Source organism: Chrysemys picta, chromosome 13, assembly GCF_011386835.1.
Source record: "Chrysemys picta bellii isolate R12L10 chromosome 13, ASM1138683v2, whole genome shotgun sequence".
Taxonomy (NCBI): domain Eukaryota; kingdom Metazoa; phylum Chordata; order Testudines; family Emydidae; genus Chrysemys; species Chrysemys picta.
In genome coordinates this window covers 36,126,299-36,145,822 of record NC_088803.1, presented here as the reverse complement: position 1 = coordinate 36,145,822, position 19,524 = coordinate 36,126,299, and the positions used below count along the sequence as shown (strand labels likewise).

Below are 19,524 nucleotides of genomic sequence, written 5' to 3'. Positions count from 1 at the left end.
CAAAGCTCTTTGTGTAAACCAGTTCAAACACTGATGTCTCTTCTGCGGGGCATCTAATGGCAAAGGGCACCGGCAGGACAAACTCACCCCCGCTGTGCTTTAGAATAATAGGCTCTTTGAAAACCTAAACCATAGTTGTGTTTCTATGTTTTTTAATAATAGAATTTTTTAATGTAATCTTTCCCCTGCAGCCCATTCTGCTCCTGCTTTCACACATGCTAACCAGCTGGGTGTACTAAGGCCAGGGAGCCTAAAAGTGAAACCCACTCAAAGCAAAGGGAAACTGATTAGTCTACCTGCCTGTTGTGTAAACAGCACAAATGGTGACAGTAAACTTTGTTTGTAACATTCCTTCCATTTTGATCTTCTGAACGTTGATTTGTAAGAGGGATAAAAATGTGTTTTCAAACACTTTTTACCCTTTAAGCATGTTACTAGTGGATTCTAATGTGATCCAGCAGCCACAGAGCAAATATATTGGCAGCCAGCTACCAGGAGTTTCAGAAGACATCCAAAAGAACTCACCCTGCTTCCTTGTGTGACCTCGTAAGTGCAATGTCCCCCGCTTAGAAAGCGATCATTGCTCTAGCACTGCCCTATCTAAGCATTCCAGTTACGTCATCTCAACCCCCTAAAACCTACTTTCGCACCCAGCCTCCTCCCTCTTTCTAGAATAGCCTTTTGCAGTTTGGTGCATGTTAGAGGTTGCATTCAGCAGCATACAGCCTGCTGCTTTTAGGCCAGTGGTTCTTAAACTTTTGTACTGGTGAACCCTTTCAGATAGCAAACCTCTGAGTGCGACCCCCCCCTTATAAATATATAAAAACGTGTTTTTAATTTAACACCATTATAAATGCTGGATGCAAAGTGGGGTTTGGGGTGGAGGCTGACAGCTCATGACATCCACATAATAACCTTGCAACCCTCTGAGGGGTCCCGACCCCCAGTTTGAGAACCCATGTTTTAGGCCCAATATCTGGCCCCCAATGAAGTCAATGGTGGCTTTGCCACTGACTTCAGTGCAATCAAGATTTAGTCATTATTGGTCACACCTTTGAATTTGGGCACATGGCTGTGTACATAAAACAGCTGGCTATACAAGCACAGCAGAAGTAGTTTGCTGGTGGTGGTTGGGAGTGAGGGAAGGGGTATAAGCTTCAACCTAACTCATGGCTTCTCTTTTAGTGGAAGTCTTATCAATGCTCCTTTTCATTCATTAGAAAGGAGAAGGGCCTCAGTCTCCTGTAGAGGGGACAGATATACATCATGCTATTTTGGATCATGAAAGAGGGAGGCTAACATTTTGGGGCACTCCATCCCCTCTTCCCAAAATGGCTTCTGGAAACAACATGCTTAACTGAAAACCATGGTAGAAAACCACTCTCATTCCCTCTAGTGAAGTTCCCAAGCTGCAGGAGGCAAGTACAGTGGGATCAGAGCCTACAGCCTGAAGCCCCTTCTACTCTACCACCAGCCAGCGAGCAAGAGACAGCCCTGGAGTGGTTCGAAATCGCTGGTCCAAGTCTCTCCTTGAAAATAACCCAGAAGCTTGCAAATTCCATCCACTTCTCCAGGACCTGCTCTGGCATGAGCTTGGGCCACTAAACCCAGCAGGGGGGGGGGGGTGTCTCAGTCCCTGAGCTCCAGCCTGAGTGGGAATGTCTACACTTCTATTTTTAACTCAGTAGGGTGAGCCCCTCACGCCAAGTCAGTTGATGTGGGCTCTGAGACTTGCTGCTGTGGGTTTTCTTTTGCAGTGTAGATGTACTCTAAAAGCAGTGGCATTACAGCTGAAGTGAGTAACCTTTTGTTCTCTTAGTTGCAAGTTTAATCCCTCTTTCTTCTTTTCGGTTTACAGGAAACCAAGCTGCTGCTTCTGAGAAGGAACCTGAAGCGAGACTTGAGGGGCAAGATGACACCCCCCCATCATGAGCGCCACAGGAGTGGGGGGGGGGGGAAAGGGTAGGAGGAGGAAAGAACTGTAAACACTAAATGGGAATGTTCCATCAAATTTGCTGACAACTGAGAGCCAAACCAGAATAATGAATTCTCCCTTTTAAATGCCTCTGCTGCGACCATTCTGTTCAGATACCTGGAGGAAGCTCATCAGCGAGTAGTACATCCACGGAACTCTGTTCCCATCTAGGAGAGCTTAGAAGAACACTGCACAGGTGGTAGTCACACGACCCACTCTCAAAGTGCCTCAGTAGCAATTTTCCTCTATAGGAAATTTAAAATATACACTTCAGCCTTTACTGTATAAGGTACATTTTTTACTCTGTACGTTTAGACTATTTATTTATTTCCTGTTCCCATAGATTAGAGATTTCGGTGCTTCCCTTACTTCACCTTCCTTCCGTATCCAGCTTAGAGGTGAACGGATATTTAGCGCTGCCTACACAGACGCCTGGAGTCATGGGGATCAGCTGGGGAGGGGTGAGGGCAGTTCCTGCTGCACTAATATTGAACACTATTAACCTATGCTGCTGCTTTTTGGGAATCAGAAAAGCACCAAAGTTCACAGGTGCATGGACAAACCATCTGTAGGCTCAGCAGCACCACACAAACATGGGCACTATTTGGCGTTGTAGGGTTTTAAGTTACTGTTGGAAGAAGGGCAGAAGAGGCTTTCTGTGTGTTTTGACAGTTGACAAAATTCAGACTAATTTCTTCCAGCTTCCATACAGCTCCAAGGTATTTCTTTCTGGAAAAGTTTCACACGCTCTCTCTTCAGAGAGATTTTTCATGGTAAAAATTGTTTGATAAACTATAAGCTTGTTGTAATAAAGAACACACAACTCTCAGCTAAAGTTGAGTGGGGTTTGTTTGTGCAATGGTCTCTTCCCTGCCCACTTCTATCCCCTGAAATGTGGAATCGCAAACTCATCACACATCTATGTTGGGAACAGAGGGCAAGGAGCTATTTCAAATGACATCAGTGCTGTCCAGCTTCATATGCTCCCAAGTACCGCAGCAACTTGCAGCTGAGAGTGGACTGGAAGCCGGGCTCAATAAATGCAAATCAATCCACTAGTTTGACACTGATGTCCTCCTATTTGCTAGAGAGCAGCTGCCCTGGCAGTGGTTATTTATTGTCTCTAGGATTGTAATTTGAACTTTGGAGCACAGGTCCTTCAGGGTCCAACCTCATACGCTCAGCACGATTAGGCTGGCTCAGGACTTGGCTGAGAGACCAAGGTGCTAGAGAAAATGCTGCTGGTGATGTAAGGTGTCCTTTCCACTCAGAAACACTGAGCCTCTCCCCCCCCAACACACACAGCGAGTGCATAACCAGAATTTCCACCTTGAAAGAAAGTGGGATCTAATTAGGGCTCCAGAAGAGGACAGGAGCCCACCTGGAATCTCATGCTGTGTTTTCCTCTCATGTCTCCCAAAGATTAATGAATGGCCCCCATGCCACCTCGAGGAATGGAACGAGCGCATTGCACCCCCATGCCACCCCAACCCCCACTTCCCACAAAACAGGAGCTGTAATCACTGGGCCACACTAACCCACAATGGCATTTCTCCCATGCTATGTAGACCGTGGCACGAGCACTAAAGCAGCCGTAAAGAGTGCGACTAGGCTAAGGCAGAAAGGGAGAGAGAAACATTCTCACATGGTGACCCAACACCAAAATCTCCTTCTTGGCAACAAGAAAATTAGAGGAGAACTTAATGTTACGAGTTCAAATTTTATCAAACTAAACAAGGCCATAAACGAGGTCGGAACGTGCTGCCAGACAGAGCAGGAAACCTCCAAGGAGCCCAAGAAATGAGATGGCTGTGGAGCCAGGATAGAGACATTTATGGCTCTGAAGCCCCTAGGAAACAAGTATTTGGCAGCTAGACAGAAGCTGCATCTGTTGTTTTTTATCTTTGACAATCCAACAACCAACTTCTCTGGATCATGCTGCCACCTTTACTCCAAGATGGCATGTAAGAGCCTTCTCTTGTTCCCATTGAAGTCAGCGGCAAACTGGCCACATTCACAGTGACTCCAGTAAAAGCAGAGTTGGGCTTTAAATCTCCAAGTCTCCTGTTCTCTAAAGCTCTGGCTGAATAGAATCCATGTCTCACCCAATCTCCCATATGCTCACAAGAAGGGAGCAGCCAGGCAGAGCAGAGGACAGATTAATACACATCTATAAACTCAAGCACTGCAAGGGATGGGCAAATCTTAGGTCTCTCCTCTTAGCTCATAAAGAGTGTGCCTTCAAGTTTTCTTTTTAGCCAAAATCAGCAGTTTGCAAACTACAATTGGACAGGAAAGACAGGGGGCATCAGGTTTCCCCTGTGAGTAAAAGACCCATGTCAGCTGCCATCACCAATTGTGCTGAAAGAACAAGCACATATTATTCAGTAACATCCTGGCTTTCAGAGATGCTGGGCCCACAGAGCTCCCACTGACTTCAATGGGAAGTGCAAGTGAAACTCTGACACGGACACATAGTGGTGGAAGACCCTTGCAAAAGCAGGCCTCCAAAAGTGAGCTGACACTAGGGCCTGGTCTACATTACGACTTTAATTCGGTTTTATCAGCGTTAATTCGAATTTACCCTGCAACCGTCCACACAACGACGCCATTTATTTCGAAATAAAGGGCCCTTTAAATCGATTTCTGTACTCCACCCCGACGAGCGGAGTAGCGCCAAAATCGATTTTAACATTTTGAATTAGGGATAGTGTGGCCGCAATTCGATGGTATTGGCCTCCAGGAGCTATCCCACAGTGCATCATTGTGACCGCTCTGGACAGCAATCTAAACTCGGATGCACTGGCCAGGTAGACAGGAAAAGCCCCGCGAACATTTGAATTTCATTTCCTGTTTGCCCAGCGTGGAGAGCACAAGTGACCACAGATAGCTCATCAGCACAGGTAACCATGCAGGCCGATAATCGAAAAAGAGCACCACCATGGACCGTGAGGGAGGTACTGGATCTGATCGCTATATGGGGAGAGGATTCAGTGCTTGCAGAACTTCGTTCTAAAAGACGAAATGCCAAAACTTTTGAAAAAAATCTCCAATGGCATGATGGAGAGAGGCCACAATAGGGACTCAGATCAGTGCCGCGTGAAAGTCAAGGAGCTCAGACAAGCCTATCAAAAAACAAAGGAGGCAAACGGTCGCTCTGGGTCAGAGCCGCGGACATGCCGCTTCTACGCCAAGCTGCATGCAGTTCTAGGGGGGGCCGCCCCCACTACCCCACCTGTGATCGTGGATTCCGGGTCGGGGATAGTCTCATCAGCTACACCTGAGGATTCTGCCGATGGGGGAGAGGAGGAGGAGGAGGAGGATGAGCTTGCAGAGAGCACACAGCACTCCGTTCTCCCCAACAGCCAGGATCTTTTTCTCAGCCTGACTGAAGTACCCTCCCAACCCTCCCAAGCCAGTATCCAAGACCATGACCCCATGGAAGGGACCTCAGGTGAGTTTACCTTTTAAAATATAAAACTTGTTTTAAAAGCAAACGGTTTTTAATGATTACTTTGCCCTGAGGACTTGGGATGCATTCGCGGTCAGTTCAGCTACTGGAAAAGTCTGTTAACATGTCTGGGGATGGAGCGGAAATCCTCCAGGGACATCTCCATGAAGCTCTCCTGGAGGTACTCCAAAAGCCTTGCCACAAGGTTTCTGGGCAGTGCATCCTTATTCCGTCCTCCATGGTAGGACACTTGACCACGCCATGCTTGCAGCAAGTAATCTGGTATCATTGCCTGACAAAGCCTGGCAGCGTATGGTCCCGGTGTTTGCTGCATTCAAGCAACATCCGTTCTTTATCTTGCTGTGTAATCCTCAGGAGAGTGATATCACTCATGGTAACCTGGTTGAAATACGGGAACTTAATTAAGGGGACAGAGGTGGCCGTTCCTACTGGGCTGTTTGCCTGTGGCTGAAAATAAATCCTTCCCTGCAGTTAGCCAAGCGCAGATGGGAAATTGGCCCTGAGCTTTTCGCGTTTGGCTAGCAGGGATCTTCCCTGTTACCAGCCACGTGGTGGGGGGAGGGGTACCGTGATCATCCCAGAGAATTCATGGCGGGAGGGGGGGGGTGGTTAGTTTGTTTTCTGCTGCTGCTGAATGTTAACAGAAAAACCGCAGCACTCTACGGGCTTTGCATGGTATGTGGGAAAGGAGGGCGCAGAAGCCGTAAGACAATGGCTTACCATGGCCGCATGCAAGCCGAATTCTGTTGCCCGGACCTGTGATCTCTAGCAGCAAAGCCACAGGCACTCAGTATTAAGAGGCAAAATGCGACCTTGCACAGAAATCACATGTGCTATGTAATGTGAATAGTGTTGGTCACCGTGAAAGAGTATAAGCATTGTTCTGCAAAATGTATCTTTTTAAACAATTCTCTCTTTTTTCCCCTCCCTACAGCAGCTGCAAATTCCTCAAGCCTCCCTCCTCCATCCCGAAGGCTATCACAGATAAGGCGTCGTAAGAAGAAGACGCGAGATGAGATGTTTGCAGAAATTATGGAATCCAGCCGCAGTGACAGAGCTCATCTGAATGAGTGGAAGGAAACGGTTTCAAAGTATAGGAAAGAAGCCAGTGAACGTGAGGACAGGAGGGACCAACGTGAGGACATGAGGGACCAACGTGAGGACAGGAGAGATGCTCGAGATGAGAGGTGGCGGCCGGAAGATCAGAGGAGGCAGGATGCAACGCTGGGGCTGCTGCGTGAGCAAACAGACATGCTCCGGCGTCTGGTGGAGCTTCAGGAATGGCTGCAGGAAAACAGACTGCCGCTACAGCCCCTGTACCCCCTCCCCATGTTCCATATCCTCCTCACCCAGACGTGTAAGAACGCGGGGGGGGGGGGGAGGGAAGGCTCCGTACACCTTCCCATTCCACCCCAGTGGACAGCCCAAGCAAAAGGCTGTCATTTTTTTAACCTTTTTTTAGTGGTCTTTTCCTTCCCACCGATCCTCCTCCCAAATCCCACCCGGGTTCCCTCCCTCTTTTTATAATCTATTAATAAAGAATAAATGATTTTTAAATGATAGTGACTTTATTTGGTTTGAAAGCAAGCTGGGGGAAGGGGGAGGGTGGGTTCCTTACAGAAAATGAGTCAATAAAGGGGGCAGGTTTTCATGAAGGAGAAACAAACAGATATTTCACACTGTAGCCTGGCCAGTCATGAAACTGGTTTTCAAAGCTTCTCTGATGCACAGCGCTTCCTGGTGTGCTCTTCTAATCGCCCTGGTGTCTGGCTGCGCGTAATCAGCAGCCAGGCGATTTGCCTCAGCCTCCCACCCCGCCATAAAGGTCTCCCCCTTACTTTAACAGAGATTGTGGAGCACGCAGCAAGCAGAAATAACAATGGGGAGATTTCTTTGGCTGAGGTCAGAGCGAGTCAATAATGAACGCCAGCGACCTTTTAAACGGCCAAATGCACATTCTACCACCATTCTGCACTTGCTCAGCCTGTAGTTGAACAGCTCCTGACTCCTGTCCAGGCTGCCTGTGTATGGCTTCATGAGCCATGGCATTAAGGGGTAGGCTGGGTCCCCAAGAATAACTATTGGCATTTCAACATCCCCAACGGTTATTTTCTGGTCCGGAAAGTAAGTCCCTTGCTGCAGCCCTTTAAACAGAGTAGTGTTCCTGAAGACGCGAGCGTCATGAACCCTTCCCGCCCAGCCCGCGTTGATGTTGGTGAAACGTCCCTTGTGATCCACAAGTGCTTGCAGCACCATTGAAAAGTACCCCTTGCGGTTTATGTACTCGGTGGCTTGGTGCTCCGGTGCCAAGATAGGGATATTGGTTCCATCTATCGCCCCACCACAGTTAGGGAATCCCATTGCAGCAAAGCCATCCACTATGGCCTGCACATTTCCCAGAGTCACTAACTTTCGTAGCAGTACCTGAGTGATTGCTTTGGCTACTTGCATCACAGCAGCCCCCACCGTAGATTTGCCCACTCCAAATTGATTCCCGACTGACCGGTAGCTGTCTGGTGTTGCAAGCTTCCACAGGGCTATCGCCACGCACTTCTCAATTGTGAGGGCTGCTCTCATCTTGGTATTCTGGCGTTTCAGGGCAGGGGACAGCAAGTCACAAAGTTCCATGAAAGTGCCCTTACGCATGCGAAAGTTCCGCAGCCACTGGGAATCGTCCCAGACCTGCAACACTATGCGGTCCCACCAGTCTGTGCTTGTTTCCCTTGCCCAGAATCGGCGTTCCATGGATAGAACCTGCCCCATTAACAACATGATCTCCAAAGCACTGGGGCCCGTGGTTTCACAGAATTCTGTGTACGTGTCCATGTCCATGTCCTCATCATGCTTGTCGCTGCGCTGCCGCCGCCGCTGCCTCCTCGCCTCGTTTTTCTGGTCCTGGCTCAGCATAAACTCCACGAGAACGCGCAAGGTGTTTACAATGTTCATGACTGCTGTCTTGAGCTGAGCGGGCTCCATGCTTGCCGTGGTATGGAGTCTGCAGTGTTCACCCAGGAAAAAAGGCGCGAAATGGTTGTCTGCCGTCCGTTGCTTTCATGCAGGGAGGGAGGGAGGAGGTGAGGCTGTACCCAGAACCACCTGCGACGATGTTTTTTGTCCCATCAGGCACTGGGATCTCAACCCAGAATTCCAATGGGCGCGGGAGACTGCGGGAACTATGGGATAGCTACCCAGAGTGCAACACTGCAAAAATCGACGCTAGCCCCGGTACTTGGACGCACACCGCCGAATTAATGTGCTTAGTGTGGCCGCATACATTTCGACTTTATACAATCTGTTTCCCAAATTCGAATTATATAAATTCGGATTAATCCCGTAGTGTAGACATACCCTAGGATCTAACTGGCCGCAGAGGGAACAGTTCCAAGTTCAGCTTTGCCTCACAGCTCTGATTAATTCTGCACAGCTCAGAAGGGAAAAAACACCAAACAAAACATTGTTTTTGGACTACATGCCAGAAAAATCACAGCCCAGTGCCCAGTAATAACACTGTCACTTCTGGCAGTGACATGTCTCTTTCTTTGAGCATAATGGGGAAAACGATGTGTGAAATTGGAACAGCTCATATCGACAGCGCTGAGGAAGTTGTGAACCTGCAATGTCTGAACAAGAGACGCATTTGCACTTCAAACAGGAGTCTCCTCCCACACCAGTGTAACTCCACTGACTTTGAGGGAGTTACTCCTGATTTGTACCATTATGAGGGAAAAAAAAAAAAAAAGTCAGGCCTAAAAGTTACTGAATGACATCTGCCATGTCTACACCCAGGGCCTGATTCTGATCCAAGATGCATCCATTTTATAACGGTGCAACTCCTGTTATTTCAGTGACGCTAGTCCCAATTTACACTTCTGCTAAATGGGAGAATAGGTTCATCCTGACCTCTGCTTCCATCCATCCCACCTCCAATTTTGGGACTCCCTTCAAGCAACCAGAGCCCGTCTTGTGGCACTCAGGATAACTGCATAGATTCCACCACTGTTTGTGATTGCCTGCAGATGCCCTAGGGATATGGAGGTAAGAGAAATTTTCAAAAACATTACCCATAGAACTACAGTGAGGAAGAATTCACAACATGTTACTTTTTTGTAGGTCCTGTCAAAACAGCAGCAAGTGATGGTGGTCAGTAGGTAGATGGTTTATCTTTAATATTTTGGTGACATGCTATTTTATATATAAATATAATCACAAAGCCCATTACCCCCCCCCCCCAGGTTCTAACAATGTGGGTCACATTTGGCTAGAACTATGGTGCAGAATTTGACACTTTCCCTTTAGCTCTTTAAGCCGAAATTAGAAATAAAATTATTTTTTTAAATATAAAGTTCTTCTTCGAGTGCTTGCTCATATCGATTCCAATCAGGTGTGCGCGCGCCGCGTGCACGATCGTCGGAGAATTTTCTACCCTAGCAACACCCGGCGGGTCGGCTGTGGAGCCCCCTAGAGTGGCGCCTTCATGGCGCTGGATATATACCCCAGCCGACCCGGCGCCCCCTCAGTTCCTTCTTACCGCCCCTGACGGTCGTTGGAACTGTGGAGCGCGGCATAGCTGTTCTCCACTCTCCCTAGCTTATTCCGTTTTGTAGATAGTTGTAGTTATAGTTGTAGTTGTTATATAGTTAGATAGTTGTTCAGTTTACCCTATTAATAGTTGTGGATAGTTAAAGGGGATTAAGGGGGTTGTTCTTCCCCCTTTTTCCCCCGGCGCATAGCCGGGCTCATGCCCAAGGCTCCCGGCTTTAAGCAGTGCGCGTCCTGCGCTAAACCTATGCCCACAAGTGACCCGCACGACTCGTGTCTGAAGTGCCTGGGAGAGTCCCATCAAACAGATAAGTGTAAGATCTGTAAGGCCTTCAGACCGAGAACCAAAAAGGAACGGGACTTTCGGCTTCGGCAACTCCTCATGGAGGCGGCACTTAGCCCGGACACTCCATCGGCGCATCAAGCCCCAGCGCCAAGCGCCTCGGTGCGCAGTGCCCCTGCGGCACCGACTGCCCCGGCACCGCGGGTGGAGTCGGACAAGCCTCCGCGGCACCGGACCCCTTTGGCACCGCACCCGCCGCAAGTGCCTCGGCGCCGATCGTTATCACCGGGACATAAGAAATCCCGTAAGGCGCAGGAGACTGCCGTCCTGAAGACGCCGGCCCCCCCGGTGCCGGGGGTAGAGCCGCGTCCACCGGTGGAGCACCAAAAGTAGGTGCCTCCGGCACCGTCGACTCCGGCTCCGAGGCCGTTGAGTCCGGTGCGGACGGGATCACCACCGCGGTCAGTGGTAGAGCCGTGCCTCCCGTCGACCCCAGAGACCTTCGTGACGGCGAGAGACTTGATTGCTCTCACGGAGCCGGCACCGCCCCTACCACCCGCAGCGTTGGCTCCTCGTCCGGTGCAATCCAGGGGAAAACCTGCCATGATGCGCCCACCGTCTCAAGGACTGGAACCACGGCACCGATCCAGGTCCCGACGCCGCTCGCAGTCCCGGCGCCGAATATCACCTCGGCACCGGTCGTACTCGCGGCTAAGATCATCGTCGCGGCACCGTTCTACGTCCCGGCACCGTTATGATCGTCGGTACCGTTCGACCTCGATACGTAGTTCCCGGCACCGATACGAGCGACGCTCGACGTCGAGGGGCCGCTCCCGGCACCGGGCCTACTCGAGATCGCCTTCTAGGTCCAGGTCGGACTCTCGGCACCGACGCGGTCATCGGCACCGATCCCCGGCACCGCATAGGGACCGATCATCTCCAGACCGGCACCGTACGGCACCGTATCTTCCGGAGCTCATCTCGGCGCGGTCGGCACCGCCATGGCCATCGAGATCAGTGTCTCGCTCCTCCGATGGGGCATCGAGATCGGCATACCCCCCTCAGGGGCAGGCCGATGAACCGGACATGGGCCACTGGCAGGAGGTAGCGGAGGATCCCGCTCAGGGACCTTCGCACTGGTCGTTCTGGACCCCGTGGGCGTACCACCAAGCACAAGGGGCTCCACCACCATCAGCCTCTCGCTCGGTGCACTCTGAGCGAAGGGCCCCAGAGTCCACCATCTCTCGCCCTCCTCCAGGGGGCATGGAGGCTTCCGTGCCCGCACCACCTGACGTCCTGGACCCAGGGGCAGGTGATGCTCCACTCCAGGGCTCATTGGACCAGGACCCGCCCTTGGATCCCTTGCCACCTGAGGCATCTTCCTCATCTTCCCCAGATGAGGCAGTGGCGGGCACAAAGAGCACAGGTCCACCCCCGATAGATCTCCGGGCACACCAGGACCTATTACGTAGGGTGGCACGTAATATGGACCTACAGGCAGAGGAGATAGTGGAGGTGCAGGACCCCATTGTGAACATCCTCTCTGCGGATGCCCCATCCAGAGTGGCGTTGCCCCTGATCCGCACGATCCAGGCTAACGCCACTACGATATGGCAGACTCCTGCCTCTATTCCACCCACAGCCAGAGGGGTGGAAAGAAAGTACTTTGTCCCCTCAAAGGACTATGAGTACTTGTATACTCATCCCCAGCCGTGTTCACTGGTGGTGTCATCAGTGAATGCAAGGGAGCGCCACGGTCAACAGGCTGCAGCGCCCAAATCGAAGGACGCTAAGCGCTTCGATTTGTTTGGGCGTAAGGTTTATTCAGCCGGGGGGGCTACAACTTAGAGCGGCTAACCAGCAGGCGCTCCTGAGCCGCTATAACTTTAATTCCTGGAACTCTATGGGGAAGTTCAAGGAATTGGTCCCCCAAGACTCCAGGGAAGAGTTTGGGGCCTTAGTGGAGGAGGGTAAGAAGGTAGCGCGGACCTCCTTACAGGCCTCCTTGGACATAGCAGACTCGGCTGCGAGAACCCTGGCTTCAGGTATCGCCATGCGGAGAATCTCCTGGCTCCAGGTCTCGGGCTTGCCTCCGGAACTGCAGCAAACCCTGCAGGATTTACCATTTGAGGGACACGGATTGTTCTCGGACAAGACGGACTCTCGTCTGCAGAGCCTCAAGGACTCTAGAACAATCATGCGCTCCCTGGGGATGCATGTTCCGGGACCCCAGCGCAGGCCATTTTGGCCCCAGCCTCAGCGGTTCTACCCCCCCCCCCACCTCGTCCGAGACAGGACTCTGCCAGAAGGCGGGGGCGAGGTGGTAGGAGAAGGTTGACCGGCCATCAACCCGGTCAGAACCAGGGGCCACCTAGGCCACCTTCAGGCCCCAGGCAGAACTTTTGAAGGTGCGGTCGAGGACGGCGCCCCAGTCATCTCCCAGGATCCAGCCCCCTCCTTTCGGGATCGCCTCTCCCATTTCCACCGTGCTTGGTCCCTTATAACCTCGGACCGTTGGGTCCTTCGCACGGTGGAGAGGGGATACGCTCTCCAGTTTTCTTCTTCCCCCCACCTCCGACTCCCCCTCCCCGTCCCTCTTCAGGGACCCTTCTCACGAGCAACTGCTTATACAGGAGGTTTCTGCGCTCCTATCTATGGGGGCCATAGAGGAGGTTCCATTAGAGTTAAGGGGCAGGGGATTTTATTCCCGCTACTTCCTGATCCCCAAGTCCAAAGGGGGTCTGCGACCCATCTTAGACTTACGCGGACTCAACAAATTCGTAGTAAAGTTGAAGTTCCGCATGGTCTCATTGGGGACCATTATCCCTTCCCTGGATCCTGGAGACTGGTTCGCCGCCCTCGACATGAAGGACGCATACTTCCATATAGCAATCTACCCGCCTCACAGGCGCTTCCTGCGATTTGTGGTAAACAAGGTGAATTACTAATTTGCAGTCCTTCCCTTCGGCCTATCCTCGGCCCCAAGAGTGTTCACAAAATGTATGGCCGTCGTGGTGGCATACCTTCGTCAGCAAGGGATACAGGTGTTCCCGTATTTAGACGACTGGCTGGTACGCGGTCGCACCAGAGAGCAAGTTCGAGCTCATGTCCACATAATAGTACACACATTCCACGAGTTGGGCATTCTACTCAACGAAGAGAAATCCACTCTAGAGCCTACCCAGAGGATAGAATTTATTGGGGCAGTCCTAGACTCCGGACGTGCACAAGCTATTCTACCAGACAATCGTTTTCATACCATCACAAGCCTCATTCGAGGACTCAGGGCCTTCCCAATTACCACGGTGAGGTCATGCCTCACCCTGCTGGGTCACATGGCTTCTTGCACGTACGTAACCAGGCATGCCAGACTTCGGCTTCGCCCACTCCAGACCTGGGTGTCATCGGTATACCGCCCATATCGGGACAGCCTGAACATGGTGATCACGGTTCCGAACTCGGTCTTGACCTCCCTCACCTGGTGGCTAGATCACAGTGTGGTTTGCGAGGGGATGCCGTTTCACGCCCCACAACCCTCTCTGCACCTGGTCAGACGCTTCATCTCTGGGTTGGGGTGCCCATCTCAACGAACACCATATCCAGGGCCTGTGGACTGCACCCCAGCTAGCCCTGCATATCAATGTTCGGGAACTGATGGTGGTGCGCCTGGCGTGCCAGGCATTTCTCAATCTCCTACGTGGCCGCTGTGTGTTAGTTCTCATCGACAACACCACGGCCATGTTTTACATCAACAAGCAAGGAGGAGCACGTTCGTCGATTCTATGCCAAGAGGCCATTCGCCTGTGGGACTTCTGCATCGCCCACTCAATCCATCTCACGGCATCATTCCTCCCTGGAGTCCAGAACACTTTAGCGGACCGACTCAGCAGGTCCTTTCAGACCCACGAGTGGTCTATTCGTCCGGACATCATCTATTCTGTTTTCCAGAGGTGGGGATTTCCCCAGGTAGACCTGTTTGCATCTCGAGCCAACAGGAAGTGCCACGTGTTCTGCTCCCTACAAGGGCGAGCTCCGGGCTCTCTATCGGACGCGTTTCTCCTTCCTTGGAAAGACCACCTGTTTTACGCCTTCCCTCCATTTCCACTGGTCCACAAGGTGCTGCTCAAACTACGCAGAGACCAGGCTCGAGTAATTCTAGTCGCTCCAGCGTGGCCGAGGCAACACTGGTACACCACACTGTTGGAGCTCTCGGTTCAGACACCGATCCCGCTTCCGTTGTGTCCAGATCTCATCTCTCAGGACCACGGCCGACTACGTCACCCCGACCTACAATCACTCCACCTCACGGCATGGCTGCTCCATGGTTCACCCAGGCAGAGCGGCAATGCTCGCACTCTGTCCAACAGATTCTGCTGAGCAGTAGGAAGCCTTCAACACGGACCACGTACTTGGCCAAGTGGAAGCGGTTCTCCTGTTGGTGCGAACAACGAGCCATGTCCCCATTACAGGCACCTATTCCTCTCATATTAGAATATCTCCTCTCCCTAAAACAGCAGGGTTTGGCGATATCTTCAATTAGAGTTCACCTGGCCGCTATATCGGCCTTTCACCCAGGGGAACTCGCGTCCTCGGTATTCTCTAACCCGATGGTCGTTAGATTCCTCAAGGGCTTAGACCGGATGTACCCACAACAACGTCAGCCCGTTCCAACGCGGGATCTCAACCTGGTTCTCTCTAAGCTCACAGGGCCTCCATTCGAGCCACTAGCCACCTGTTCACTTCTGTACCTATCCTGGAAGACAGCCTTCCTCGTAGCCATCACCTCAGCAAGGCGCGTTTCTGAAATCAGGGCGCTTACATCCGAGCCCCCTTACATGGTTTTCCATAAGGATAAAGTGCAGCTTCGTCCACATCCTGCCTTTCTTCCTAAGGTGGTCTCTCCGTTTCACATGAATCAGGATATATTTCTCCCAGTCTTCCATCCTAAACCACATGCTACTCGCCAAGACCAGCGTTTGCATTCTTTGGACGTACGCAGGGCCCTGGCTTTCTATATTGACCGCACAAGCACTTTAGAAAGACGACGCAACTCTTCGTTGCAGTGGCCGACCGGATGAAAGGCTTACTGGTCTCCTCACAACGCCTATCCTCCTGGATCACGTCTTGCATGCGGACTTGCTATGACCTGGCAGGTGTCTCAACACCGCACCTCACTGCTCACTCCACGAGGGCCCAAGCTTCCTCGACTGCCTTCCTGGCTCAAGTTCCGATCCAGGACATTTGTAGAGCTGAAGTTTGGTCATCAGTCCACACATTTGCAGCTCACTACACACTGGTACAGCAGTCCAGGGACGATGCTGCATTCGGATCAGCAGTTTTGCACACAGCAATGTCTCACTCCGACCCCTCCACCCAGGTAAGGCTTGGGAGTCACCTGATTGGAATCGATATGAGCAAGCACTCGAAGAAGAAAAGACGGTTACTCACCATTGTAACTGTTGTTCTTCGAGATGTGTTGCTCATATCCATTCCAAACCCGCCCCCCTTCCCCACTGTCGGAGTAGCCGGCAAGAAGGAACTGAGGGGGCGCCGGGTCGGCTGGGGTATATATCCAGCGCCATGAAGGCGCCACTCTAGGGGGCTCCACAGCCGACCCGCCGGGTGTTGCTAGGGTAGAAAATTCTCCGACGATCGTGCACGCGGCGCGCGCACACCTGATTGGAATGGATATGAGCAACACATCTCGAAGAACAACAGTTACAATGGTGAGTAACCGTCTTTTATTTTATTAAACCAGAACAACATTTCACTTAGAGTTTCCAGAATGCAAACAGCTGTTTCTCACAAGCTATTTCTGAAGAGAGATTTCCAAATAAAAAAAGATTGTGGGTGGCAATGTTAGAATCATTCTTAACACTGATAATTTATCATTGGCTTTAAAAAAATAATTCATTTATATATTTGTGTATATACGCACGATGTATTTAAGAGAAGAGCATTTTGTATTAATTTATAAAAATCAATATAGCAGCCCATCACTGGCTTGCTGATGTCTGAAATCAGAGCAGTAAATCCCAGCCGTCTTCCAATGTCTAGGAGAATGGTGAACGTAGCCCTTTATCAAAGGCAACTTTTTGGTGTTGGTAGCTTTGGGGTCCAGGTCTTTGCAGCCACTTGTGATACTGGAGCTCTCCCCACTCCCTGCCACCCGAGTTTCCTCAGCCCTGTTTACAAACTCTTCGGAGGTAAAAGTATCTGAAACCTACAGTCAACCAAACATGCAATTATTTCTTTGCATAAAAAGGAGAACAGTGTCATAATGCACCAAAATGGCTTTGGAATGATGTTAATATTTTCTTTGTAAATTCTCAAACATACTAAAGACAGGACTTCCAGCAAGAATTCTGCTACCGGTAAGTACCTTCTGAAACACTTGTGGCAGCTGGGACATTTAACTATATACAGTATGCTCATTAGTTTATTCACTTAGTTCTACTAATAGTGCCTGAAGGTTACCTTATGTCAAAAAGAATGAACATAGTAGTTAACCACATTTTTAAGAATCTAATAAAAAATAGAACAGAGTGAGAGCAAAATTCAGCCTCTGGGAGTCTGACTCACATGTGAAGTGCAGAATGCTGGAGTGGAGAATCTGAGAGGAGAATTTTGTCCTGAAATTGTAAACATGTGCACTAACTTTATATGTACATGCAGTAAACCTCTGGAGGCCTCTGGACTCCCCAAACATACCCTCCAGTGTCCTGAAGCCAAGCTATATGCTCTCATCTGCAGTGACATTTTGGAGATTTAAGGTCTTGCGACATAGATTTTTTTTTGGTAATAAAAAAAAAGTACAAAATAACTGCTAAATTAAAAAAAAAAAAGTTACTGTATTTCTGCAACCAAAAAGCCTAAGTGCAACCACTGCTGCATTTTCCATCTTGTTCTTAGTCCCCATTTACAATACAAAATAAACCTTGTTTACATACCGTTATGGCCAAACTGTGTTCTAACACTGTCTTTTCTATCCATACAAACAAGAATAAATGGTGAATAAACTATTTATTTAGGTATCTACCAGTGTCAGAAGAGGGTTCTCTCGTATGATTATAACATGCACACTACAACTGGGTGAATAATGGATTTTTCGGTTCACTGGCCATTCTGAGACAATTAAAAAAAAATTCATTTTGGGTTGAATTGAAAACAAGTATTTAAAAAAAAAAATTGGTGACTCAAAAAGTTGAAAAGTCAAGTTGAAGCAAAAGGTTTCATTCCACCATGACCTTTTTCAATTTGGGGCATTTGTCAAAAGCAAAGAAGAAATCATGAAATGCAGGGTGGAGGTTCGGGGGAGGATGACCACCTCACTTCTAACCTTTAGGCCAGTGGTGGGAGACCTGAGCTCAGTTCCCCTCTGTCAGATGTGGAAAAGGGATTTGAATAGGTGTCCCTGCACTGCAGCAAAGTGCCCTACCCATCAGGATATAGAGTCATTCTCACTTACTTTCAATATCTCCATGAATGACTATGAACTGCCACTTTGAATGACAATGAAGAGTCACTGGGCTAGGAAGAAAGTGAAAATGACTTGATAGCCTGGTGGTTAGGGCACTCACCTAGCATGTGGGAGACCCAAGTTGAAGTCCCAGCTCTAATGACTATTTAATTATTTACATACAGTAGAACAGCTTTCACAGGGGAGAGGGAGAAAGCCCCACACCAGAATATCCCATAGCCCAATGAGTAGGGCCGTCTCCTGCAATGTGTGACACCCACGTTCAATTCTTTCTTCCTCATGAGGAAGAAGAGTAGGTCTGTCAGGGTCAGATCTGAAAAAACCTGATCCTCTGGGTTGGGCGTGCTGACAAGTTGCAATACCTCCCACTTCGCAGCACACTCAGCGCAGCGAGGTGGGGGCAGCTGGCAGGAGGACATGCAGGCATCACCATTGGCAGGAGGTGACCAGAGAGGAGGAGTCGGGAGTGGCCAACTCCTACCAGGCTGAGCCCTAAGGACAAGGTGGTGGCGGCGATGATGCAGATGGGGACTGGTTCAGGAGGTCCGTTCCGAAAAAGACTTGACACTCTCGGGTCAGCTGTGCTCAGCTTGGGTCCTGGTCCAGTCAGGTCTGATCAGTAGACTAAAGCTGCATTTTTCAGCAAATAAACTATTTGCTGAAATAATTTCACCCAGTTCGACGCACACAAGCAAGGTGGGGGTGGGGGGAGGGGGAACCTGTCTTCTACCATGGTTTGACCACAGCTGCTGCTCAACATGATTACTTTTGTAGTGCAGAGAGGGACTAAGGTAGATCAGCAAGGGAACTAGAGCACCAAAAAGTCACATCAAAATGTTGTTACCACCACAAAGAAACAGGGCCTTATTTGGCTCTTATTGACACCTGGCATAAGCCACAATGGAATCAGACCAGAAAACTCCACCTGTACATTTGAGAGTCAGAAATCTAGGAAATCAGCTATCTATCTATTTAGTACGTGGGTGTTGTAGGTAGGTATATATGGTAGGAACCATGGAAATACTGCTTTATAGTGTGTATACCTCGGACTGTAAAGCTCAGCATAATACCAGTATTATGCGCTGGTGCCATGGCATCTCCTCCTCCTAGGCTCCCACTAAAACAAAGAGGAGTGGAGCACACATGGGGAGAGGTGAATGCACCTTGCCGGCTGGTAGAAGCAGGATTAGGATGGGTTGTTCGGGACCATCCCGTAGGCTTCATACAGCTTACTGAGAAGCTCCTTCTTTTCTTTCTCAGGCAGGAAGCTGGACTGAGCTGCATTGATGTTCTGGGAGGAAAAGAAAAATACAGCTATAGCTGGGGAATACCCACACGTGTGAGTGCACAAATCTTTGTGCATCAGTGAGTGTGAGCTAGTGAGTGAGTTGGTGTAAGTCAAATGAGCACTTTTGTTAGCACTGCTACTCTTGAGCTCTTTGCAGCAGCCTCAGTTTTCCAAGGAACCTGCTCCTCCCCAGTGTTTGTAACGGGGCTTAAAAAAAGCAAGATATAAACAACGTGTCTTAAATTCCTTTATCGGGTTCCAGGAATTGCAGTTCAGGGGCCTGATCCAAAGCCTATCAAAGTCAAGGGAAAGACTCTCATTGACTTCAATGCGCTTTGGATCAGGCCCTGCCTGATATGCTGCTGTTGTAACAAAGTTCGCTACCGGCTTCCCTTAACAATTTACAGAAATGTCTCTCTCCTTCATTTATAAGCTTCCTTTCATTAAACAGAAAGGAACAGCTCATCTTCTGCAGGAGCCCGTAGCA

At 49.9% G+C, this 19,524-nt stretch overlaps 2 protein-coding genes across 15 annotated transcripts in view; one reads left to right on the top strand and one right to left on the bottom strand.

The window, feature by feature from the left end:
• Window positions 1-8,450, top strand: part of PKIG (cAMP-dependent protein kinase inhibitor gamma) — a 60,931-nt gene extending 52,481 nt beyond the window's left edge. For 5 of the 7 annotated variants that reach the window (XM_065565932.1, XM_065565933.1, XM_065565930.1 and 2 more), the window contains one exon: window positions 1,859-2,810. In XM_065565932.1, coding sequence (XP_065422004.1) covers window positions 1,859-1,932 — 74 coding nt within the window. In that variant the 3' untranslated portion in view covers window positions 1,933-2,810. Of the gene's footprint in view, window positions 1-427; window positions 547-1,858; window positions 5,430-6,381 lie in introns of those variants that run through there. The other 2 variants (XM_065565929.1, XR_010592266.1) reach the window with 2 other exon arrangements.
• LOC101942120 (adenosine deaminase-like) overlaps window positions 1-19,524 on the bottom strand; it is a 67,696-nt gene that overhangs the window by 15,317 nt on the left and 32,855 nt on the right. For 4 of the 8 annotated variants that reach the window (XM_065565921.1, XM_065565919.1, XM_065565916.1 and 1 more), the window contains 2 exons: window positions 14,039-19,040; window positions 6,997-12,827 (listed from right to left, as the gene is read on the bottom strand). In XM_065565921.1, coding sequence (XP_065421993.1) covers window positions 18,936-19,040 — 105 coding nt within the window. In that variant the 3' untranslated portion in view covers window positions 6,997-12,827; window positions 14,039-18,935. Of the gene's footprint in view, window positions 1-6,996; window positions 12,828-14,038; window positions 19,041-19,524 lie in introns of those variants that run through there. The other 4 variants (XM_065565922.1, XM_065565917.1, XM_065565923.1 and 1 more) reach the window with 2 other exon arrangements.